This window comes from Nilaparvata lugens, chromosome 8 (assembly GCF_014356525.2).
Source record: "Nilaparvata lugens isolate BPH chromosome 8, ASM1435652v1, whole genome shotgun sequence".
NCBI lineage: Eukaryota > Metazoa > Arthropoda > Insecta > Hemiptera > Delphacidae > Nilaparvata > Nilaparvata lugens.
In genome coordinates, this window is record NC_052511.1 from 33,432,067 (window position 1) to 33,457,725 (window position 25,659).

At 33.6% G+C, this 25,659-nt stretch overlaps 2 protein-coding genes across 2 annotated transcripts in view; one reads left to right on the top strand and one right to left on the bottom strand.

The window, feature by feature from the left end:
• Positions 1 to 1,755: 1,755 nt before the first annotated feature.
• LOC120352837 lies at positions 1,756 to 10,128 on the bottom strand. The gene is made up of 5 exons (XM_039435126.1): positions 9,988 to 10,128; positions 5,414 to 5,510; positions 4,292 to 4,487; positions 3,103 to 3,353; positions 1,756 to 1,768 (listed from the first exon to the last, which is right to left on the bottom strand). Exons 2-5 carry the CDS (start codon positions 5,485 to 5,487, stop codon positions 1,756 to 1,758), a joined length of 534 nt encoding a protein of 177 aa, XP_039291060.1. The 5' UTR covers positions 5,488 to 5,510; positions 9,988 to 10,128.
• Positions 10,129 to 10,816: 688 nt separating this feature from the next.
• LOC111061494 (vacuolar protein sorting-associated protein 13) overlaps positions 10,817 to 25,659 on the top strand; it is a 119,968-nt gene continuing 105,125 nt past the window's right edge. Inside the window, exons 1-9 of the mRNA XM_039435127.1 lie at positions 10,817 to 11,267; positions 13,303 to 13,389; positions 18,091 to 18,239; positions 19,213 to 19,261; positions 19,738 to 19,961; positions 20,562 to 20,700; positions 21,171 to 21,284; positions 23,940 to 24,066; positions 25,229 to 25,457. Coding sequence (XP_039291061.1) covers positions 11,168 to 11,267; positions 13,303 to 13,389; positions 18,091 to 18,239; positions 19,213 to 19,261; positions 19,738 to 19,961; positions 20,562 to 20,700; positions 21,171 to 21,284; positions 23,940 to 24,066; positions 25,229 to 25,457 — 1,218 coding nt within the window. The 5' untranslated portion in view covers positions 10,817 to 11,167. The remainder of the gene's footprint in view (positions 11,268 to 13,302; positions 13,390 to 18,090; positions 18,240 to 19,212; positions 19,262 to 19,737; positions 19,962 to 20,561; positions 20,701 to 21,170; positions 21,285 to 23,939; positions 24,067 to 25,228; positions 25,458 to 25,659) is intronic.

Sequence of the window (25,659 nt, forward strand, 5' to 3'; positions counted from 1 at the left end):
GAACTTTCAAAAAGGAATGAGAAGCCATTATTTTAATATTATGTTTTGGAATAGTCAGGGTATTTCTATTTTTTTAAATTTGGATGCAAATCAAAGAGCCTATGTACACGACTTTTCAGTTATTTGTTTGTGTGAGACTTGGATGCTAGGCGAGATTTATTCATTGAATGTGAACGGGTTTAAACTGATATCAGAAGAGCAGTTAGAACAGCTGCTAGAGGTAGAGCTAGTGGGTCTACTAATGTTGATAAAAGATGATTTAAAGGTAGATATTATTGAATCTAGAAGTGAATTGATATTGGAAAGCATAACAGTCAACAGACGGAAATTTATCGAAGGTCAATTGTATTTTAAACTAGATAAGATAGCACAGTGTCTTGATAGCCTTTCAGAAGTATTCGAAAAGTGGAAAACACTTGATGAATAATAGCATGGTCATAGTGGGGGGAGACTTTAACGTGAGAGTGAGAGAACTTAACTATTCTTGCTCAATCAACGGCTCCTCTCTATCTGCCAAGAGAAAGTCCTGCGATAAAAGAATCAGCGGATACAGTCATAGATAGGCTGGTAGAATTGATGGAGAATAATATGTTCACTCTACTCAATGGTAGATCTTTAAGCGACGACCCAGCAAAATACACATGTCATAGCGGTAGGGGTAGTAGCGTAATTGTCCTCATATGGATTAATATAAATTGTATTGAACACATTCGAGATATGTGGGTATCCGATTCTGTTCTCACGTCCCAATAATTGTCGATTTGTCTCCTAATCAGATGCAAGTTGCGTCGGGAGTGGATGCGGATAAATGGATAATAGTGTGGCGGGAGAGTAAAGGATTGGAATTTCACAACAGCATGTTGGAGTTGCATGATCTGATAGAGAGGATGGATTGAATGTGGATATGTTCGAGACAGTTACAGGAGCAATGTATACAGCAGCTGAAAGTAGTGACATGGTAAAATTAAACTGTAATAATTTCAAATTTAAAAATAAACCATGTTATGACAGGCATTGTCAGTGAGAACAGCGGAAGGTTGGCGAGCAAAGAGTAACGCAGAGGTGAACGTGTTCCTGAATGAAGAAGATATTGTGCGGTTTACAATCAGCTTTAGTGTTGGCAACCTGTCCTCTTTTAGTCCGGAGGCTAAAAGATAAATTTGAAAGGACTGTTCAATTTTTTTCCAGTTTTCACTTAGGATGCCATCAAGGCACAACTTAGCTGGGACATTACAAGAAGCCACCATTGTAGACTGTAGTTGTAAATCCAGTTTACGTATTCACAGCTCAACACAACTAATTCACTAGAAACTCAAAACTAAATACCAATTGCGCCATGTTATGTGTTCACTCAATAAATAAAACATCAGTTATAATGATTAATCTGTTTATTTAAATAGATTATAAAGTTCAAGAGAGACATACTAGTTTTCTAGACTGCCAAGCGTCTAATCATGTCCAGCCTGTCCTGCAGTGTAGCCAACTTACTATTATAACTTATAACTATCAGAATAAATATGATATATAATAATTTTAACATTATAATTATTCTATTACATAACACTTCTTTCACTTTAGGAGAGCAACTTAACATGAAATCACTTTGCTAGAACAAGAATCGTAACTCATCTGCGCCTGGCATCGGGTAGGGGTATTTTTTCAGAGATAGAGAAACATGGATAGACTCTTCCAAGAATTCTTCTAGATGTAATTACAGAGAGTTTGAAACTCTGGAGCATTTTATGTTGCGCTGTCCTATGTACAGATGCTGTAGAATTAAATTTTTAAATAAATTTTACCAAAATATAGTTGATGGTACTGTTGTCAAACCTTTCAGAAGAGAAGATAAATAGAGTTTTTCTTTACACTGTGAAGTCTTTAGAGATAAGAGAAATGATATGTGATATGTAATTCAATCTGTTATATTTTGCTTCTATGTGATATAATGTAAGATAATAAGGTTAATAATTGGTGACCACTACTAAATAGACTATTACCACTGCTCCTTATTCAATTCGTAATATTGTTTTGTTCCAGCTGTATTAACCATACATACATCTTTCATGAACAAATAAATTGATTTATATTGGTGAATATCTGAGATGATATGGATGTAATAAGCGACTAATTGATCTAATTGATTCATTGATTCAGCACACCCCACCATGAAGCCTGTTTTTGTATTTTATTATAAGTTTATTTTTGATTGTGATTTTTTGTATTTTGAGTTCTTTTATGTATATTGTGTTCAATTGAATAAAAATTATTGATTGATTGTGGTCTTATTTGTGGTTACTCCCGTCTCATTGGTATCAAATTTAATTATTGTGATTATATGAATGGTCCTCAGAATCGTGTCATCAATTATTTTCGCAACATTTACTCTACTGACTTAGATATTCATAAAATACTAATAAAAAGTACATTCATTCATAGATTATTATTCTTGAATCACTATGAATGATTGGAAAAGGAAAAATATACTTAAAGCCCGAAACTGTTCCATTCCCAAATTTTGATAGAGATGGTCCAAAAATAGGATATGTTCATCACTTCACAATTTATGGAAGTTTACGTGTTCTATGTTTTGCGACTCATTATAAATTGCTTAAACAGTATACAAACTTCATATTTGAGGCTTTCAAAATATTATTATAATTGGATATTGCCATAATATTCGTTTATTGAGTACTAGTAGGTAACCCGTGCTCCGCAAGGGTCTACTTAAGAACTTGACAAACTGAAAACTTGACCTACTGAAATCTTGAAGAATTTAAAATAGGCCTATAACTATCCTCGGTAAATTAAGAATCTATATGCAAAATTTCAAGTTAATCAGTCGAGTAGTTCAGACGTGATGATGCGTCAAACATAATTTTCCTATCCCGTACATGTATAAGCCAGTTCTTTCCTTTCTTATAGTATAGATTACACAACTTCCAGAAGAGTACGAGAGGCTTAAGCCCAAAACTGTTCTAATTCTTATTTATACAACAGTTCAAATATGAATTTAATGATGATTATCTGCAGATCAACCTTTGAGAAAAATGTAACTCCTGTAAAATAATAATAATAATAATAATAATAATGTTGTAAACGTACTTGGATTTTTCAGAGTTTAGGAACGTCAGGGATCGTATGATGCAAACCAGTAGAGAATCTTTGTTTTCAGTATCATTGTACAGGGACAGAATTTCAGCATGCATTGTGGATCCCGGCGGCATGCCCAAAGTTTCCAAAATGTCTTCCACATCTCTAGCCGAGAAACGCTCGGCAAGCAAGCGTCCATTTTCCAGTCCCTCTCTCACCGAGGACTGCGAGAGGTGTGAAAACATTTGCCCGATGAATGGCACCTGTCAAGCAAATCATACAAAATTCAGTAATTTCACTTACATTATTAAAAAACGATAATAATAACAAAGATAATAGACTAACAAGGAGCTAGCCAACTTAATTGTTGCTGAAGGAGTCTTAAGAAAATACACTTACATTCACTTAAAATTTCACAATCATATTGTTTTCATTTTATGCAGGAGTTTTTCGAGTTTTAAAAGATAATTGAATTTGGTCAAGTTCATACGTCTGTCAAAATTTTTCGATATTCAAGAAAAATTGTCATTAATAATATTCGAATACTTCTTAACTTCATAACTATAGACTGATAGCGGTTACTGCCAAACAACGGCTAGAAAAATAATCTAATCTAGTGAAGTCTACGTTATAATGATAGTAGAGGAAGATAGGAGAACAGCGTTATCGATTCTCTGCCTTGACACTGTAATAATTAAATGAAAAAGACTAAGAGATTGTCAAAAAACCACAGATTTATTGATACTTAGGAAGACCATAAAGAAGGATAATAATTAATTAAATTTCTACATTGTTGAAAAACTATCAGGAAACGTTGCGGAGCTAGAACAGGATAGTGCTATCGGCTTTGTCGAATGATAGACAAGGCTAACAACACTAGTGTGAAATAAATACTGCCAATATAACGTGGACCTCACTGTAGAGAGTCGTTTAACATTTTATCGACTTGAATTTAATTCTGACAACGAATAAGATACAATAATTAGAAAATTTATAGTCTTGTCCTTTTTTAAAATTGTATTAAATTTTATCGTTTTTGAAAATAGTATTTTAAGAATTAATCTGTTGAAACAAGCGATCCTACTAGTTTGCCAAGAGCTAAATTGTATAGCATAGTGATTTTTAAAATTGTATTTTGATAATGAAGGTGGCAACGCAGGTAATTCAACTAGTTTGGCAGTAACTAGATGGTATTTCTCACCTCAGTAGTCAACACAGACAGACTGAAGTTGTATCCTTGTTGTAGGAAGAAATCGGCAATGAGAACCGTGAGAGCCTGAATTTTGGGTGAAATAGAGAACTGCCGGTTGATAGAGGGTGATCCATCCTGTAGAGCGGTCACCATTTGCATGCGCAAGTGACTTTTTAGCTCAGACAGCAGACCCTGATCTCTCAACCTGTAAATCAAAAATACAAAACTAAGCTAATAATAATAATGTTTCGGAAAGATGAATCTTATTGCATAAAATTAAATTCATATAATTTGCAAAGCCTGATTATAATAAAAGTGATATAAGAAAACAGATTAATTTCCCATCTACTATAGACCTTTAAGGTTTCATCCTGCCCCATTGACCCATATCTGGAAAGCAAAATTATTATTATCATTATTATTAAAGGTAAAATTCTTTCTAAATGAAAATTAATCAGGAAAGAATAAGAAATAAACATTGAAATTTTGCGTCATCAAAAAACTAGACAGACGCACAAAGAAAAGTCATTCTTAACTTCATTCATACAATTTATTCAATCTAAGTTGATTACCAAGATAATACTACACAGCTATCAATCACTCTGTACAACTTCTTTACTAGACTTACTTGTGAATGATTTTGATTAATAATTAATAATCAATTTTATAATCAACTCAGTAACCTACCGTAAATTGTCTCTGATAAAAAAAACTGAACAAACTTATTAAGAATTATTTTTTAATACATATGTGAAGATTGTCAGCCAACACTCAATATTATCCTCCTTGCACACGGACTTTATTAGACCACGCAGGTACAGGGAGTTATTCATTGAAAATTTTTCAATCGTTATATTAAATTATTTATTTTACATTTCTACTTGAGTCCATTATTTATTTTGTGATAAATTCATTGAATCGAATTGTCCTCTGATTGGCTAATACTCACCAACAGCTGATTCTCAGTCAATCGGTGGGAAATTCTGTGTGAAGGTCAATAAATGATTGCCGACAATCGACAAGTATGAAAACGGCCATTAACTTAGATCAACTGTACACTACAACGAGATGACCCCTGGTTTCTATTGATTCAAATGGAAGCCAAGGGCCATTACGTTATGCGCTACTTACCAAGTGTGAAGCTTCTCTTGAAACTGATTGGCTGACAAATTGTGATCACTTTTCTTTCTTGGTGATAGTGACATCTTGTGTAGTCTAAATGTAATCCCTGAAATTGAATTGAGTTATTAATGGTTGAATATGCTTTATGAATGAATGAATGAATAATTGCTTCTATTTTAACATTGTTTCCTAGATAATATTATACAAGAACATAATTTTAGTTATAACAAGCATTAAACCCTTGGTCAACGGTGTGGTTTGTCATGAGTAGACTCCATACAGAATTAGGCCTACATATTCTTGTTTTTCAAATACTTTTCCCTTAGTGATCATTCAACAGTTCACAACGCACTATCCATTGAACTCTGAAATCAAGTAGTGTCTGTATTTCCATGCACCAACACAGTATGCACCTATCTTTAGCCAGTCATCTCCGTTTAGGTAGTTCTTCATATCTTCCCGTGACAATGCTGCTCTGCCAAAGTGTTGCCATCTGAACTCGACGAGTATGGGACATTTTCCAATGAAATGCGTGACATCCACCTCCTCCTTCCTATTGCACAATGAGCAGAGCCTGTTCCCGTTGAATGAATACTTATTGAGTCGGATCAATTCATTTCTTGCTTTGAAGAACCACTTGATGAATTGAAAGCTGGAATTTTGAGAAATGTAATCATTCCAGTGATTGAGCTCTCGGCGAATGGTGTACCGCTGGCTCATGGCGACCCGCTGCATCTGTTGATCTCGCAGCTTACTTCCAATCCTGTCAATCGTCTGGTCGATGTTCAAGCTACCTGCTGCTATCTCCTCCCATGGAATGCCAAATAAGTCATCCAGCATCCTCCAGTCATCATACAGAAATAACCTTCTTCGAATCATCAATTTCAATAGCATACATGGATACCTTCCTTCATGCAGATTCAAACATCGCTTTACAAACTGAAGGTGTAGCCTTATTGTATGCAGGAAGATTGGACAGACTCCGAACTCCAGAAGCAAAGCCTGATTCGGGGTGTATGATGGGAGACAAAATACCTTCTTAAGGAAGAAACGCTGGATACTTTCAACCACATCATAGATTCTTCCTCCCCACACCTGTGCTGCGTAAGAAATTACAGACCTTCCTACTGGATCGAAGATTTGTAGCTTTGATTTGAATGGTATCCCATCATTAAGGAGGATATCATTGAAGTGATTCATAGCCATCTTTGCTGAGAGTGATTTTTCTCTAAAATGCTCTGTTAATGATAGCTTTGTGGACAATCTTACTCCCAGATGCTTATACGAGTTGACAACCTCTATTGGCCTCTCCTCAAAACACCACTTTCCAAGCCTCCCCTGCCTTCCACCGTTTCTGAAGATGACGATTTTGGACTTATCCAGGTTAATCAGCAAGTTCCACTTTCTACAATAATCCTCCAGTACTCTAATCATTCTGGTCATACTCAGTTTATCGGATGCAAACAAGACAACATCATCAGCATAGGCAAGAATTTTAATGCACATGTTATTCAGTCTTATTCCTCCTTCCATATCGTCCTCTAAGTCATTGAGGAAGAGGGAGAACAGAATAGTGGGCTAAGTGAACAGCCTTGCTTGACACCTGTGTTTGTGAAGAATCTATCAGACAGATCTTCAGAGCTCCATACCCTGGCTGATGTGTTGCTGTATATTCTCTGGATAATCTTTATCATCTTTGTTGATAAACCTATTTCTGATAGTTTGAAAAATAGCGCATGCCTGTCCACTCTATCAAATGCAGCCGAAAAATCGACAAGAAAGGCACAGAGTTTCTGCCTTTTAACTGCTAGGTGCATTTTAATAATGGCCATCAAACTGAAGATATTGTCCACTGTTGAGTAGTTCTGTCTGAAACCCGCCTGGAACTCGTTCAGGATGTTGTGATGATGGATCCACGTTTTCAGCCTCTCCAAGATGAGACCAGTAAACAGTTTTGCTCCAGTATTACCAAACGATATTCCTCTATTATTGGAAGCATCCTCCGGATCACCTTTCTTGAAGATTGGAAACACAATCGAAGTAAGGGAGTCCTGTGGAACGACATGAGAAAAGTTGTAGATGCTATTGAAGACCTCCAACAATCTGTTCATGAATACTGTTGGAGCATTCTTGTAAAATTCGTACGGAATTCTGTCTTCGCCTGGGGCTTTGCCATCCTTTACGTGAAGAATCACCTTATCTAGTTCCTCCTTTCGAAACGGTGCATCTAGAAAGTCATCGCGCACATAGGGTTCAGGATACAACATTCTATCAGCCAGTACTATTGGATTCAACAAAACCTTGAAATGCTGCACCCAGTCTTTCAAAGAAATACTTGCTCCTGCCATATGTTGCTTCTTCTTAAGTTGCCTAACCAGTTTCCAAAAATCTCTGGAGTCTCTCACCGTCTGAAAACTATCTGCACATTTCTTCCAGTAAGCCTTTTTCTTTTCTCCACAGAGTCTTTTGTATTCCGAGTTCGCGTGAATGTACTGCCTCTTTATAGCATCTGAGTCAGTTTTTCTGTACTCATTGAGTAATTTGAAGGTTTCTTCTCTTTTTCTATGGCATTCCTTGTCGAACAACTCACCTTGCATCCTTGAATTCCCTTGAACATTTCCATGGTGCCACCCATGCAAGTGATGACTTTTATTAATAGCTTCAATAAGATAGCACCAGTCATCTTCCAAGTCAATATTCCAGATATCTTTCCTGTTAATCACTTTCTCTAGCCGCCTCCGGTATTCAGCTCTTTTTGATTAGACCCATTTCAGCTTCGGTCTAATTGGCAATATGTTTTTGGATTGTCTTCCTGCTCCTGCAATTTTTATAGTTGCTTGTATGGGTTGATGGTCAGAAAATATAGCTGGGATGACTGAGAAATCCGATAGACAGCTCAGCAGTTCCAAAAATACAGCACATACGTCAATCTATGAGAATATGCTTTATGCTATTATAAGAATATAGAACAAATAGCAAGGGCACACAAATTATGCCAGATAGCCGTGGACCACCCTGCAAGGTACCAGGCAGATCACCAGGAATCACTCCAGATAGACTAGACCATTTCAAAATTGGGTCGGGGTAAGATAGCGTGGTTTATGTTGGAGGAGGCTGTTCTGGTGTATCCTGGTAGTTGGAAACGTCGTGTATGGCGAGCCAACCGAAGATGATTAAGTGGTCCGGAGTTACACATAGTGGTGGCAGCCGGTAATCATGAGCCACGTAGTGCAAGTTGAGGATGAGAAATTTGCAAGTCTAAAACTGGCAGGATGGCAAGCAGTCTGTAACTGCTAGATCGTATCGGGAGTCTGTAACTGCAAGAGTACGCATGCAGGCAGTTTGCATCAGCGAGCTCACGGGCCAGGGTATAGTTATTCGCAAGTCTGGTACTGCGAGAAAAAGACGAGGCAACATTGACCTGCCCTGCTCGCGAGTGTCAAAAGCACGTGAATGCTACCCCTTACGAACTCTCAAAATTTTCAACAGACTGCCAATTTGTGTTCGTGAGCTGAAGAATAGGAAGTTTTGTAGGCTGGTACATGAGAAACTCATCACCTACCCTCTGCACTCACTAAGAGATAAAGAAACACTGGACTTGTGGAAAAGTTTGAGACTTATTCATATTTAAAATTGCAGTTCATCTACAGAGCCACATGAAACGAACTATCTGCAGCCAGCTCAAGTATTTTTTAGTTTTTTAAACGTTGACGAAGTCTGTCTGGTTACTGCCGATCATGGACTGAATATACTGAATTACTGCGGTAGTATGGCAGGCAGTCTCTAATTGCGAGCGTAAGGATTCAGGATCTCAAGACGCGTTCAAGGCAGAAGAGTGCATAAAACTCTACGCACTCCTGCCAGTGGAAGAGAGATACAATAATACCAATTATTACGAAATAAATTAATGAATTATCGTATATCAAATCTTATTAATAACAACAACTCCTTGGTGTAAAAATATTAAAATGAACTACTATTTTTATTTTGTTGCTACTATTAGTTATGAAACAGAATGGAAAATTGTCTTCTAAAGTTTAAACAATTTTTCGTGGGAGTGCTCCCAGACCCTTACTTATAAGTGGATACTCTTCAGAAGTTTATTATCTATTACATGATTGCATCCACTGCACTGTTCCAAATCAAAACCCAGAATCAGGTGCTCATGATAAATTGCATAGGCTATTGGAAATTTTTAGAACTGAATAATAAAGCTTTTGTTTTGGTAAAAAATTATTTCAAGACAATCATTGAAAACCTTTCAAACTGTTAATGATGGGATCCACGGTAGATATAAAAAGCAAAATTATTGTAAGGGGATCGAACAACGGGTATTTAATCAGCTGACAGCTCAATATGAATTATAATAACACAAATAAAATCATTTTCCTGCAGCCTAGCTCAGAATTTTTTTACAAATTTCTATTGGTGCTGTTAGTAGTAATTAGATAAACTATTGATTGCTAAGTACAAGTTATAAAATGAAAAAAGACAGAAGCTGTAGTTTATGTTAAAATTTTAAAAGTAACTTTAGTTACCAAAATCGTTTTAGTAAAAGTTCAGGAGTAGACTATTGTACTTACCTCGTATCAATGAAAAATCCGTTTGATATAATAATGATTGTTATGGTCTGTATGAATTAACTGAAAATTTTGTAGCAATAATTTACTGTGTGTGTTGAATGTTGTGTTTTCTCTGATAAACAAAATTCAACAACCGCCAATGACAGACCACTGCCAACCTAATCAAATCTTTCAATAAATAGTCAGCTGATATTGTCGAATAATTATAATTTTTGAAGAATAAAATAATAATCAAGTGAGTTATGTCTTCGAATATTATTATTAAACACGAAAATATAAAGTATGGACCATTATGTTTTACTTTCAGGAATATCCTGAACCCATCTGGAAAAAATGTTATCTGAGAGAAACAAAAGTGAATTAATAAATTTTCCGGTGTAGTTTTTGACCATCACGAAATTTTTCTGAAAAACACATTCAGTAATACAGCAGAACATTTTGTCATTCGTATTGAATAAATCTCTATGACAGGATATTATTTCTATTATACTCAGATTTAACATTATCAATTTTGAAATTTATAGTCCACTTTTCGGATATCACATGCTTGTATTTCTCAATTCCAGCAATTTTATTGTTTCTACTGTTAACGTATTCAGGAAGTATGCTTGGAAACGAGGTCCAATTATTTGAATTTTTAGAATAATATTGAAAATTTTCAACAATAAACCAACAATCTAAAATTATTAAAATTTTACTTCATTGTTCATATTTCGTAATCATTCTTTAATTCTTTAATAAAAACTGGGCTACTCCAGTTCATTCACCTTGATTTGTTTATCATCCCCCCTAGGAATTTTATCATATAAACAGCTGATCTATTTGTATGGCGCTGCACTGCTGCAGCTGCAAGTGGAAGACTGTCTGCAACCTGCAAGAGTGCGAGTTTTGTGAAGTTGTGAGAGTGTAAATTTTATTTATTTATTGCATACGTAACTTCAAATTTTATGTCATTCATATTTGAGTGATTAATTCTATTTTCCAACTATTAGGAGTGCAGTGACATTAGAAAATAAGCTGTCATAAGTAGGGCATTCAAAAACCACGCCTGTCCTGAAGAAAATGTAAACATTTCAATCGCATGTTTTACTATTTGAAAAGAAAATGCTTTTTTAAATTTCAATAATGTAAAAGAATCTAAATTTCAAATCAGTTTCTAGTTTTTAAAATTTTGGTCACAATGGTGTTTGAAAGCATAGTTGTTGATCTGTTGAACAGATATGTTGGAGAATACGTTGAGAATTTGGATAGCAAGCAGCTAAAAATTGGAATATGGGGAGGTAAGTTGTTGACTTCTGCGGATATGTCTAAGCTTATTTACAAATGCTCAGTTTACCGCAGGAGTTGATGATATTATGTTAGAGTTAAGATGTATTATTCTCTTACAGTCTTTAGAAAAAGTTAATATAATACAGATTAATTACGGTATATGAGTTTTAATTATTTTTTTTATCAAAATTATGGAATTGTTTTAATAATATAGATTGTAGAACGCGCCGTTCATCTGATCAATATTCTGAAGTTTAAGTTTTTTATCTACATTTTTTGATAGTGGACTGAGAGGCTTACAGTAAAAAATTAAGTTTGTAGATGATGAATTCAGTTTTTAATAATTATAAAGTGTTTTTGTTCATGGCATCCTGATGGAAAACTTGCCAAAACTAATCATGGAAAGTCGTCAAGAGAGGGTAGAAGAGGGAGGGGAAGGCCGAGTAGACGATGGAGGGATTGTGTTGAGAGGCAGGAGAATGAAGCTGGATGATGGTGAATATGAGGACAGAGGCGCTTGGTGGTGGCTGATCAGACAGAAACAGCGACCCCGTATAGAAACGGGAATAAGCTGATGAAGAAGAAGAAAATAGTGTTTTTGTTCATTGCTTGGACATACTGCATAGGCATGTCCACTAGTAAACAAATCAAAGAACAATAATAAATTGCTATAATACATATCAAAAAGTAAATTAACTTGTAGGTATGTGAAAAGAAGCAGATGTATCTAATCACAGTCTGTGGACCACAATCATAAAACTCCCTCATAAAATAAAAGGGTTATTTTCTGAAAGAAATTCAAACTGTCTCTGGCAGATTCCTGGTGAAAACTAGCAGCTTGCTTACAATACTGGCTGGCTGGTAGATGAGGCTGCTCTGGGTGCTCTCCAATCTCCAAGAGAGCGTTTGCCAATACAGGAAATTTTTTGAAAAGTAACGTTTAGCTGCCAGTAATATTGTGCAAGCCTACTATTGTGCATCAGTCATGCGTAGGGCAGGTTGAGTAGATTTTTTCTATGGTGATTGTGAAAGTCGCTCCTGAGACTCATACTTCCCAGGGTGCCCTTGATGTTTTCAAGAAATATGGAACTGTTAAGACAGATGACATTCAATGCCGATTCAGCACAAAACAGTGGGCGACAATGATGCCAGATCGAGTGATTGCCTTCTTCTGCAAAAGGAAAACTCACCCCAGTGCTCCATTCCATCCAACACAATTCCTGAAAAGAATGAGATGGAGACATAGCCAATTGTCCTTATTTGAGTCTTGTCCTCCATAAGCTTCTAATAATTAAACTCAATCATTAGAACGCAAGCTGATACAAAAGAAGCTTGTATCAGTCCAAACTCAAGCTGATACAATACACAGAGACTGACCATTTCACAATGAGACCTGACACAGTCAGGTTAGGTGAATCAGTCACGATAGCCTTGTTCACATCAACCAGTGTGGTGTCAATTGCATACGCGACCAACTCATAATCAAATACTGATAGAAGATCATTTTTCAAGATTATTAAAAGAAGTGGACCTAGTATGGTTCCTAGGTGATGTAGAAAATTTTTATTTCTGTTAGCTTTCCATTTACCTGGAATACATCTAAAAAATGTGACTTGAATTGTACCAATACGATGTCACTCATGGTTCCATAGTTCTCCATAGAACTCCATAGTTCTTTATCTTGAACAGTAGAATTTGCTCGGCTCAGATCACTTGATGTTAACCAGTGAAACCATGGCCCTTGAAGCCTTCCAGAATTATGGTCACCAGCTTCTCTTCTGCCTGGTAGCCTATGTGATTATGCCAGCTCAAAAACAAACATTGTCATCTACAAACAGACTAGTGCTCTCAAAATACCAGCATATTTAACTACTTCTCGATTCAAGGATTTAAGGATCATTTCTACAATATTGTTTTATTGCAACTTATATATTTTCATTATGTAATTTATTATGCTGAGCTCGCAATTGCATTGTAAATTTTGTTTTGTTTGGTATTGAATATCACTAGATTATTATTTATTGATTCATGTCTCTATGATCGCAGGCGATGTAGTTCTGGAGAACCTTGTTATGAAACAAAGTGCCTTGGATGACCTGAATCTTCCTGTCAAGACTGTTCACGGTCATTTGGGTGAGTTTCTCATCAATAAACATCAATTTCTTTGTGTTCTTCTCTTAAATTCAATTTGTCCATAAATATTTTTAATGTATAACTTACATGACTCAATTTTCATTTTTGAGTCGGTCGTACTAGTAATGTATGTAAAATGACAATTAAGATAAAGAAAGGAAGAAAGAAAAAAGATGTTGTCGAATTCCACTATAACTGTTATAGTGGAATTCGACAACATCTTTTTTCTTTCTTCCTTTCTTTATCTTAATATGGAGAAGTTCCACAATATCTCTGATAAAAGTGTTAAAATGACAATCTTGTAACAGATCTTCTAATTTGCAAACACATCGATTTCAACTTTGAAAAGCGCCAAGTGTTTACTCTTTCAAACAAGTTGACACACAAAGAACGTATAGGTGTATTTGTTCATCAAATATTGTGTTACTATTTGTTCATTTGTTTAATATAGTGTACCTATATTGAAGTGTTTCGAATTGGCTAGCTACTCAAAAACTTTATTCGGTCTTGATTTTTAAAAATATTTCCATTCATTAATTTGAGGTACGATGCTTTCTATTTGTTTAATCAGATAATATGAATTATGTTTATTATGTTTAAGTTGCTTCTTAAAAATTAATTTATTGGGCTTTTTTGATGGCTGTTTTAAATCTCATCAATTTTGTTTGATTAAATATAGGCTATTATAGCACAATTATAATTTTAACATTAAAAATGTGTACAGGGTTGTTGAAACTGAATTATTGTCTTATTTATTATAATATTTGTATTATACTGGATACAATTATTATTTTCCAACTCAAATGAAATCAGATTTTTTTGCTATAAAATGTTTTAATTACCCCCACTTTTGTGCAGGAGACTCAGTAAATCAATAATCAGGAATATAACATCAATACCTTGAATGAAATGTGCAATTTCCCTGTAAGTTTCTTATGGGTATTAATTGATTTTTTCATAGGTCATCCTGAAACTTAGATATTATGTATTAGATATTACAGAATTTGAAAAAGTGATGTTACTTGTTTTCTGTTAGTGTTACCAATATTGATTAAGAAACATTCTGCCCGGTATCCCATATAATGAAAAAATCAAACATTTCTTACAATAATGCAATATTTTACAGTAACTGTTGATGATAACATTGCTGAATTTCTTTTTCAACCATTTATTCGAAGATTATTAGCTGATCAATAAACGATTATCGATTTCCTAGTGCATTACATCATGAAAATTCAATCACCTCTATTGAATTATTATTGCTTGATACTTGATCATCTCGAAAAAGTCACGTAGATAGGTCGATATTTCTCTGATATGTACTGAAGCTGCTCTTTATAGATTTTTATTAAAGCTACTGCTTGTAGTTTTCCATAATAACTATTTAATACATGTGACGTACTTAGAATAATTGATTACTATATTCAGACAAATAATTACATGCGTAATATTTATTGGTTGACTAGTTAGTAAGTCATCAATATTTCAGGATTTTTTAATAGATTATTACTGTTTTCAATAGATTGTTACTGTTTTCAATTATGGCTTTCTTGATCATCAACATACTTGCCCCTATTTTAGAGTTCCTCAATGTTTTTTGTTGACGTCCCACCATTGACTGTTTATATTCTTGCGACCCATATCCCTTTCAGGGATAGGATACATCAGATTATTTATATTTTGCCACTTGTAAACCTGTGATCAACCATACATGAAATGGAAACGTAGGGAATGGGGAAACTAATAAGTGTATGTTTCTGCATCTTTCACCCCTGAACATTGAATTACAAATGAGAATATTCATGCTATAACCCAGTAATATATGATTGGCACTTTTTAAATATCAAAATTATTGCTAAGGACGAGTCAGTAAATTCCAGTTGACTTTTCAGCCACGTTACGACAATCTGGTTGGGAAATACTGCCCTATTAAATCGTCACTAAATTCTAGATCTAAAATTTAAATGCTTTCAAGATAGGTATTTCCTTTTTTCATCAACATATTTCATCATAATATTTTCATTTATTAGAGTAGTTGTTTAATAGACCGTATCTGTTGAAGAAAATAATATTGTTATCAGCCTTATCTGTAATACTTCATGGTCAACTGTTTGAATAGTTATCATTCAGGTCAGTAGTGCATTTTTCGGATGTCATTGTTCTTCAAAATGTTTAAAAGACATTAAAAATAAATGAATGGCCATTTGTTTTCTTTGTTGATTTGAATGGCACTACAAAATCGGGTTTCCAGTAGCCTACTCACTCAAGTTCCTGTTAGTTTTTCCGTTTTACTCCCTTACTTGTCAACACCACTTGCTATATGAATGGATGGATTCAACAACTGTCTTTTAAGTTATTTATTAAAGAACGTTAACTTGCCTGAATGTTAGAAAAAATCACCTGAGTTGAAAAGCACTGCGACAAAGTAACATAAAGAATTCAAAGAATACAAAAAAGCAATCTTAAGCTGGGTTTACACCAAAGTTATTAACAAAATGTTAATGACTTAATCCTTATAGATTCTATTAGATTGAACGGAACTTGACAAACACATATGTGTATGATAAGATATGTTCAATATAATAGAATCTATAAGGATTAAATTATCAACATTTTGTTAATAACTTTGGTGTAAACGCAGCTTTACCACCAAACATATCTGTTCATCATTATCAATAAAATCTAAATTATTCCAAGTTATGATTGTACAACCAAAACTTATACTGATAAAACTCGGCTTCTATTACATCCACCTCCATACGACGAGAAATTATAGTTTGTATTTTAGGTACAGGTACATTGGTTTGTATTATATCAGGTACCGGTACATCTTAATAGAAGATGCGTGGAGGAAAAATGTTCGAACCTAGAATTCAGTTGCTGTGTTTGCAATAGTTCCGATACCGTACTCGTCTGGAGTATATCATAGATTGAAATATTTCTCCAATTTTTTGTTGCATCAAATGTTATTCGTTGAGTTTTAACTTTTTTACTAACTTAATATTTCTATAACTCTGGCAGTTTGACACACGTGTAGTCGAAAATTAATAGACCAATCGACTTCTGACAAACATAAGTAGTATTGTACGATTCATATTCATAGTTGTGTGAAGCATAGGTCTTCAACATATTGAATTTGACTTCTGCCAAGTTATCAAAAACCACTTCTAACCCACACCACTTAATTGATTTTGTTGAAAAATGTTGATGGAATCGACCTACTACCGGTTTGTTGCATCTGAATTGCAACTATTTAGACACCGGGTTGGCCGAAAGCGGTTGACCTCTTCACCTCCCCATTATTGAAAGCAATTTGTCTAGACATTGCTAGGAATGTGTGAATTGCAATCGCTCGAAAAAACTGTACGAATCTAGTCAAGGCTAAATCTTATCATCGATTGAAAGTAATATCTGTGAAAGGTGATAGTCACTTTGATTATGTAACCTCCTCATCCTATTGCATTATGGAAAGCTATAATTAAACCGTTAAAATAAATAAGATGTGTTTCCTAAGTACCTTATCTCTTTTCAACTCTTTTATTCTCTCTCTCTCTTACTCTTAATAGTGAGGACTCCGAAATCAATCAATATTAATGCATTCACATAGGCCTACTACTAGCTTATCTTATTTATCAGCTTGCTGATTAGCAGAAAATGTGTTTGAAGTTTGAATAGCGCATGCATGAGATCAGGCTTTATAAATATGATATTCTTTTATCAGCTTGTCGAACATATATTCACTATTGTGAATACAGAGTTATTATTAAGAGGCCATATAAGAATTAATATTTTCCCATTATGGAACATTATCTTGGTGAATTAAATAATTGAATAAAAATGTTGTGGAAAAATTTATCAATAAAGATTGATTTTTGTTGAGGATGTGGCAAAAATATTCAAAATGATAGTTTTTGGAGTTATCAATCATTTTCCATCTCTCTTATGCAGGCTCTCCTTCATTTTCGTATTGAAGTGAGTACTGTTATATTAGAATTCATCTTTTCAACCACTGTAGATAGATATATTAATTAATTTCCCATATTATGGTTCGTATTTCAGTAGCTAAAAATTGAATTATTGTTACAGTAATGGGTATGATGTTTTGATTTTGTCTATTATATTTTTATAATATGATATTTAAAAAATATATTTCTTCACTTTCTCCGTTCACAGTAGATTTAATTTCCATCTTAAATTGTACATAATCTGTATAGGCTATTATTGTCCAAAAAGACACTCTCACACTCATCTCTAAAATCACTTCACACTGAATGTTGTCAACATAAGTGCTTCAGAATTTATTGTATTGTATAAACCAATTAATATCAAACTAATCTAATTATGTTGAATCTCTCACACTCACTACTTCCCTCCGCATTAATCTAAGCTCTAAGGTCTATCCGTCTCACACAGTAATAATTCCCTGATTATGGTAACTTGATTAATGATAATGGTAATAAGGAAGGTTTCATGAGATTGTACAAGATGTTCGAAATCACAGAAACTCTTAACTTTTTTGTAGAAACAAATTCTGGTTAGGATATTTTTTCTTGAATCTCATAAATATGTTAAATCTATCGTTTTTACATGTACCAAATTGTTTTTACTCTTTAATCCTTGATTTGTGCATGGATATTGCGAGATGACTTACTAATAAATGAAAATTTCTATCATTACTTTTATATTTTTGCAACATTTCAGGTAAATTGATCTTGAAAATACCGTGGAAAAATCTCTACTCATCTCCAACTGAAGCAACAGTAGAAAAATTATTTCTGCTAGTCGTGCCAAATCAAGACACCAGATATGATCCCGAGAAGGAAGAGAAGTGGAAACAAGAAGCCAAACAGGTTTGTTTGTCATACAAGACTCAATTTTTCATCATGTTTTTCAACAATTTGATTGAAATATGATACCTAAGCATTATATTGTCAAGTGAACCATACTTTTAACAGTACGGTACTATATTCTTAGCTAACTGTAACTGATTCTATGAAGAATTGATAACTAGAGAGCAAAAATATTGTTCAAGCTATAATCTACTGAAGAGTACTTCAAATCCGTCAGAAATCGCTGATGACTCAACAGACTATAATATTCTCGGTCATAAAAGCTATGATCAATGCTTAAAAATAGATGACCTTAGTAAAGATGCAAATAACGTTTCAAATGAGATTGTAAATATATATCGAAAATTGCCGCTTTTAAACAAGCGTTTTACTATCAGTTGAACTATAACTCGATACAAGCAAGAACAAGTGCAGCTGCACTTTTTTATAGTTTTATAGTATAGGGAATATTCTTGTATTTTATGAAAGTTTTGATTATTATTCAAACTGTAAAAATATATTTAATAAATAAACAAAATAATTGTTCTTGTTCTTGAAAGCTTGCATTTTTACTGTTTCATTTTTCATGTTGGACTGTACCGTAAATTTTAATTTTCGATACTTGCAATTTTAGTTCGATGATATTAAAAAAAGCGATAATCATAATGCATATCGACAATAAAACCATAAGCATACCGGTGTGAATTGTGTTCGGGGCACGAGTTAGTTTTAACCATCTAACCACGGCTTGAAAATTGTTTCGCTACCGTCCCGTCCCGCTTCCAGCAAAAGATTCGCACCGGTTTGTCATCAATCATGTCAGTGTACTTGTTATGTTGCTTTCCTTAACTTGAAACTTTTGATAGTTATTTTGGATATCCTATTAGCCAGGATAATACTAAATTTATCTTTTTAATAAAGTTTTTCTTGAAATATTGAAACTAAACTACTTTGATTCAATCTTGAATTTAATTTTGTAACTCGCTTTTTATAGGCTGAAATTGAAAAAGTGGAAGCAGCGAAGAAAAAGGAATTGGAAAAAGGTATTATGTTCTCGTCAGCTTTATCATATTTTTGAATACTTTAATAAGCTAGAAATGTCCTTTAAAGAGAAGCTTCAAAGGAAAGCATACTGTAACAAAGCCTTATCTTCAATCACTAACAGACTGTACACAGTTTGTTACTATGTACAAATTACTCACTTATTAATTATTAATTTTATTTGAGGGTTAAATTCGTTTTTTTGGCAAAAAAGATACATATTAATGCTACGATCGATTATCATTCAAAAGCATGATCCAATTCAAATATCTTAATAAAAATTGTTTGCATAATAATTACATAATTCCTTATTATGATTTTCAAGACTGCTCCTTCCCAAACTCAAATACGTTCTGGAGAACTGGAATTCATTAGTTGTGTCATTGCTATACCTGTAAGATTCTCATCTATGGTAGTGGTAGATAATTACATTTCATGCCTTCATAATATGTTAATTTTATTGATGTAATATTTGCAGACAAACCTAAAGCAGATGATACATTCACTGAAAAGATGGTCACTCAAATTGTGAGGAACGTTCAAATTTGTATCAAAGATATACATATCAGATATGAAGACCGCGTTACCTCTCCGAAAAGTCCGTTCTCTTTCGGAATAACATTGCACAATCTATCTGTAACCACCACCAATGAGAATTGGATTCCTGCCATAAGTCAAGATGTTACCGCTAAAATATTCAAGGTAAGTGTTGAACTTTTTCTTTAACATTACAATAGAAAATAATAGAATTTGTTTGTTTCACTAGAAATTTCACTTACATTTTTTGTAGTGCATGCTACAAAATCATACATTATCATATTAGAATCCAGAAGAGAAACAGTTTTCAGTTGAGCATTTTGTTCCTCTTCTAATCATTGTCATGATTCGTGAATATATTATAACTTGAATGAATGAAATGAAAAGTTTATCATGTTCTGTATTTTTGATTGTCGAAAGTAAACAATACAAGTCTGGCAAGCTGGTCTATCTAAAATCAAACAGTTCGTTGGCTATACTGTATTCTACAAACAAGTTTACAATATGATAGAGTAAGGCTATGTTATTGTACATAAATTTGAGATAGAAACAGTTTTTGGGATTGTACATTACTAAATGAGTAAATGACATGAGAGATGAGATAGATGCCCATGATATATTATCAAAACTGAGTAATAGAGTTTATGCAAACTGATCCATACCTTAAATTTAAAACCAGTTGATACGAATTTTCATATTCCTCTTCTTTGGTAATTTATTTTCTTATTTGTTGAATTAGCATTTGAAATGTATTCTGTTTGGCAGCATTTGACCATTGATGGACTCGCCATCTATTGGAACTCCAACTGTGAATTGTTCAGCTTACTCCAAAGCCAAGGGTTAAACAACAAATTCCAATCCGGAATCCCTTCCAAAGGACAACTTGTCCCTGGATACAAATACAGTAAGTCTCACTTTGTTGAATGTTTGCTCTAGAAATTAAAAAGTAGCCTAGTATCCCAAAATTATTAAAGTACAGTAGCCATTTATGAAGCACTGATTTTTTTAAATAGGATGGAAAGTGATGGGTAGCGAGGGGCTACATTAAGGATTGGTGAAGTTTATTTTACGGAATGATTCGCAATTTTTTTCCAATATCAGATATCTTGATTATCCCTTATTGAGTTTATTGTAAGCTAGCATGAGCTCAGTCCATAAAATTGATCCTATCACATTTGAACTGTATTTTAAATTTTCTTTTTAGGTTGATGCCTACAGCTCCATGCTAGTGCGTGGGTAATGAGAAGGATGGTGATAAGAGATGTCAATTGAAACGAATTAGTTGTTGAAAGTTTTCAAGTTTCATTTTCCTTGCTAAATATCTTTCATTACTCTGAGTTGCTTTGTCATTAATTTGTTGATTAATATTTACAGTGGTTGGGCCAATTTCGTGTACTGCAAAACTTCAGTTAAACACTAAACCCGAACTGGATGACTTCCAAGTGCCAAAATCTCTGTTCAATATTGAAATGGAGAAAGTGCAATTGAGTGAGTATGATCTGTTATATATTATGTTACGGTACATATATTATAGAAGTTACTATTTTTATTGAACAATTTATCCTAATTTAATTAGTTTCATAATGTATGACTACTCATGATTGACTACTATGACTAATCTTGGCAATGCCGACAACTAGATGAGCTTATACTGTACGTCTGTATTCTATAATCACAGTTGTACTTGATTCTGAGATAGTTATACGTAATTATGCTGGACTGCACCAAGTAAGCTGAAAGCTGACTCTCGGGAGTAGATATTATCAACTAATTCAAGTTAGTTAGTATAAACAGTTCCTATTATCTCCGATTGTCATTATGTTCATCAAAACGATTCCAAGGGAAAAAACAATGTACTGTATTTATTCACTTTATTGTTGATAATAAATTAATCTGTGATGTCTAGATATACTTTTGCCTGCAATATTTAAAAACTACTTGAGCTTTTTTATATTTTGATGAATAATAAATATGTTCTATCAATTATTACAATGGATTCAAATAAAAAATAATAGAAAAGCTCTTAAACTTATGATTGTAAAGAATAAACAAAAATACTTTGATGGGAAAATTTCTAATTCTAAAAATAAGAATAAAGTAACTTGGAAAATTATAAATGCTGAGGTGGGTAAGAATGGGAAGAACAACTCAAATCTAAGTGTAATAAGCGATGGTATACACTCAACGAATCCTAGTACTGTGAGCAATATATTTAACGATTTTTTTGTTTCGGCTGTTGATAGGTTTGTTAAACCAGATATTCCCAATGGTTCTAGACCTGTAACTGTACAAAATCCACGTTGTTGTCAATCTTCATTGAGGTTTAGATTTGAACCTATTACTGAGTGTCAATTACATAAAATAGTGATGTCATTTGAGAACAAACACTCTTCTGGGCCAGATGATATCCCAATAACGGTAGTGAAACGAGTTTTACGAGCTATAATCAAGCCATTAACACACATTATAAATTCATCCCTTATAGCAGGTCAATTTCCTGATAAACTGAAGATAGCTAAAGTTCTTCCAATATTTAAAGAAGGTGACATCAAAGATCCAGGTTGCTACAGACCAATAGCGTTGTTATCAGTTTTCTCAAAAATCATTGAACGTGTGGTATATATTCAATTAATGAAATACCTAGAAGCAAACCATTTATTGGATAAAGAACAGCATGGTTTCCGCTCAAAAAAGTCAACAATTACAGCAATGGTGGATTTCATAGATACCATAATTAATACAATAGATAAAGGTGAGAGAATTATTGGCATATTTTTAGATATGACACGTGCATTTGATAGTGTGTCTCATAATGTTCTTTTGCGCGCATTAGAGGAATTGGGAGTACATGATAAGGAGAGGAAGTGGTTCTCATCTTATTTGATTGGCAGACAGCAATTTGTTGAAATAGAGCATACTGAGGAGAAAAACAATCATAGTTACAAATACAGTTATCGCTCTAACCTAAGAAGTTTAAAGTATGGTGTCCCTCAAGGGTCCATTTTGGGTCCCTTACTATTCCTATGTTACATCAAGGGTCTGCCTGATGTGGTTCGAGCACATGCCTCTGTGTGTCTCTATGCAGATGATGCTAACATCATATTTTCAGGAAAATCGATTGAGGATGTAGAACTCTCATCTGCGGTAGGCCTGTCCTCTATTAATGAATACCTGAATAGCCGAAATCTCTTGCTGAACTCAAGTAAGTCTATTGTAGTCCCCTTTTCAACAAGGCAGAACAGGAGTGAATTGTGTCCAAGCGTAGCTATGAATAACACCCTTTTGGATTGTAAAGATCAAACTAAATTTCTTGGTCTGTTAATAGATAGTAACCTTTCGTGGGATAATCATGTTGCCAATGTTGTGAAAAAATATCCCCAGGTCTATATGCATTGCGTCAAATGTCCAGTTTATGTAGTATACAAATATTAAAATCAATATACCACTCAGTAGTACATGCACATCTATCATATGGTCTCTGCATATATGGTAGTACAAGTAAAAGTAACCTTGATAAAATTCTAAAACAGCAAAAACGAGCAATAAGAATTATGCTGAACCTCAATAGAACTGATTCTGTAAAATTAGCTTTCTCAGACCTGGAAATTTTAACAATATATGGACAATACATATATGATGTTATAGTCTTTTTCAAAAAATTTGGTGACACAAACTTGAGAAATAACACTCACGGTTATAATACAAGGTTTGGTCGTATAACAGAGAGGCACAGATTAGATCTTTTTACGAAAAAAACCATATACAGAGGTAAGAAGTGTTTTGTAAAGTTGCCAAGCAGTCTCCAAATATTAGAAGATCCAACAATGTTTGCAAAGTATCTAAGGGAATATCTGGTCAAATTGTCGCTGTATTCGTTTGAAGAGTTTAACATTGATTTTTGACGAAACGTTTTTGTCTATACTAGGCTAGCCTAGTTATTTATATCTATATATATATATATATATTTAATCTATTGACACTGTTCCAATGTATTTCTTACATCTGATGAATAAAGACTATTTCTATTCTATTCTATTCTATTCTATAATGGTTCGGAACTAACAACTGACTTTATATTTCCTTATACTTGTGTTAGACGTTTTACATCATAGATGAATAATATGGTTATTTGACTCCTTCCAGAAATATCAAAACTGCAGTATAGAGATATATTCGCTCTGGTGGACTCTCTAGATAGGATGAGACGTGCAGCTTTATACAGAAAGTACCGGCCCCAAGTGAACTCGTACAGAGGGCATTACAAGCTATGGTAAACACTAATATCCTATCAATCAATTACTTTATATTTTACTATTACAAAATCATAAAAAAATCTATTTTTAAAGCAAAGCGAGTAAACTATATTTTTTTAATGTTAGGCAATTTATAAGATTGTTTAAACTCGTTCTATAAACTATAAAGTATAAAATGAATTCTTTGTATTTTCTCTGTAGAAATAAGGCTTTCTGTGAACATTCATCAGATATTTTATTAGAGTATCTATTTTAAAATCTTACATTTAGTTCTTTGCTGAGATTCAGTTGGTTTATACTAGAATGTCACAATTTTTCACAAAAGTATATCTGTTCGTCATACTTTTAATACAATTTTGTGGGTTGTTGTGAAGATGATATTGTAGTAGATATATTCATTTATTCATTATCATTCCACAATCACAACATCAAATTAATGATTGGGAGAGAATCAATAGGATAAACCAAAACTGTTTCTCTCCCTAATTTCGATAAAAATAGTCTAAAAGTGGTTATGCAAACACTTATCATGATGTTCACAAAAATCTACAGTCCTAATATGCATTATACTAAAACTTTGTATCTGGATTCATCAGAAAGGTAAATCAATAAATTATTAGACTTGAAAATGAATTAATAAATTGGAAAATATTAAAAAACTGATAAATTTAAAGCCAGAGAAATCACAAAAACATTCACTATCAAACGAAACAAACGAGACTTCATTGAATATTATAGAAACGGTTTGAAATTCACAACCACTGATTAATTTTTAAAGATTTTGAATAAATTGAAACATTTTTCATGCAAAATGTTTCAATAAGTAATAAATAATGTATTAAATAGAATAAAATGACTTCAAATTAACATAACCTTTAGAAACATTTTAAACTAATCAAGAAATTTTGAAAACAAATCAGTGCTTTGATTGTATGGGAGGAAATTTTGTGGTATTTCTCCATAATTGAAAGAATAAGACCACTATATTACCACTATATTTGTTTAAAATCAATTTAAATTACAGAACCAGGTTTCATGGTTCTGTAATTCAAATTAATTTTGAACAAATATAGTGGTATTGACAACATCAACGTCTTATTCTAAATCAGTGGTTGTGACAGTTTCTAGTAATTTGTATCTAATTATAACGATATCTATGGTTTGTTTGTTATGTTTGAGGTGGCAATACGCGTACACATGCGTGTTGGAGGAGGAGGTGAGAAGGAGACGGCGCAACTGGGACTGGGTGCACATATTCACGCACAGAGCCAACTGCCGCAAATACGCCGAGGCTTACCAGGCCAAGCTGACCGGTGGCAGCAAGGAGTGTGTCGACACCTGCAGGCAATGTGAACTGGCTCTCGACGCTTTCAACATTGTGCTCATTCGACAGAAGATCGAGGTTGAGGTGAGGCAAATTGTTCCTTATTCTCATAAAATTCTGTTAGACACTCGATACTCAAGTCCAATCTCATTCACAGGTTTTTTACAGTACTTTATTTTTTGAAATTTTAAATTTATTGCAAAAAATCATTCACAAACAGTATAGTATGAATAGTATAAAGATATGAATAATATGTTGAATGAGCAAATGACGCTAGCTTTAGTGT

What these genes read in the sequence shown, in the direction of transcription:
- LOC120352837 (XM_039435126.1), bottom strand. Translation starts at nt 5,487, where the DNA reads ATGTCACTATCACCAAGAAAGAAAAGTGATCACAATTTGTCAGCCAAT. An exon ending in CAAGAGAAGCTTCACACTTG is followed by an intron (nt 4,488 to 5,413) that starts GTAAGTAGCGCA and finishes TTTGATTTACAG; the next exon opens with GTTGAGAGATCAGGGTCTGC. An exon ending in TGTCTGTGTTGACTACTGAG is followed by an intron (nt 3,354 to 4,291) that starts GTGAGAAATACC and finishes TTTGCTTGACAG; the next exon opens with GTGCCATTCATCGGGCAAAT.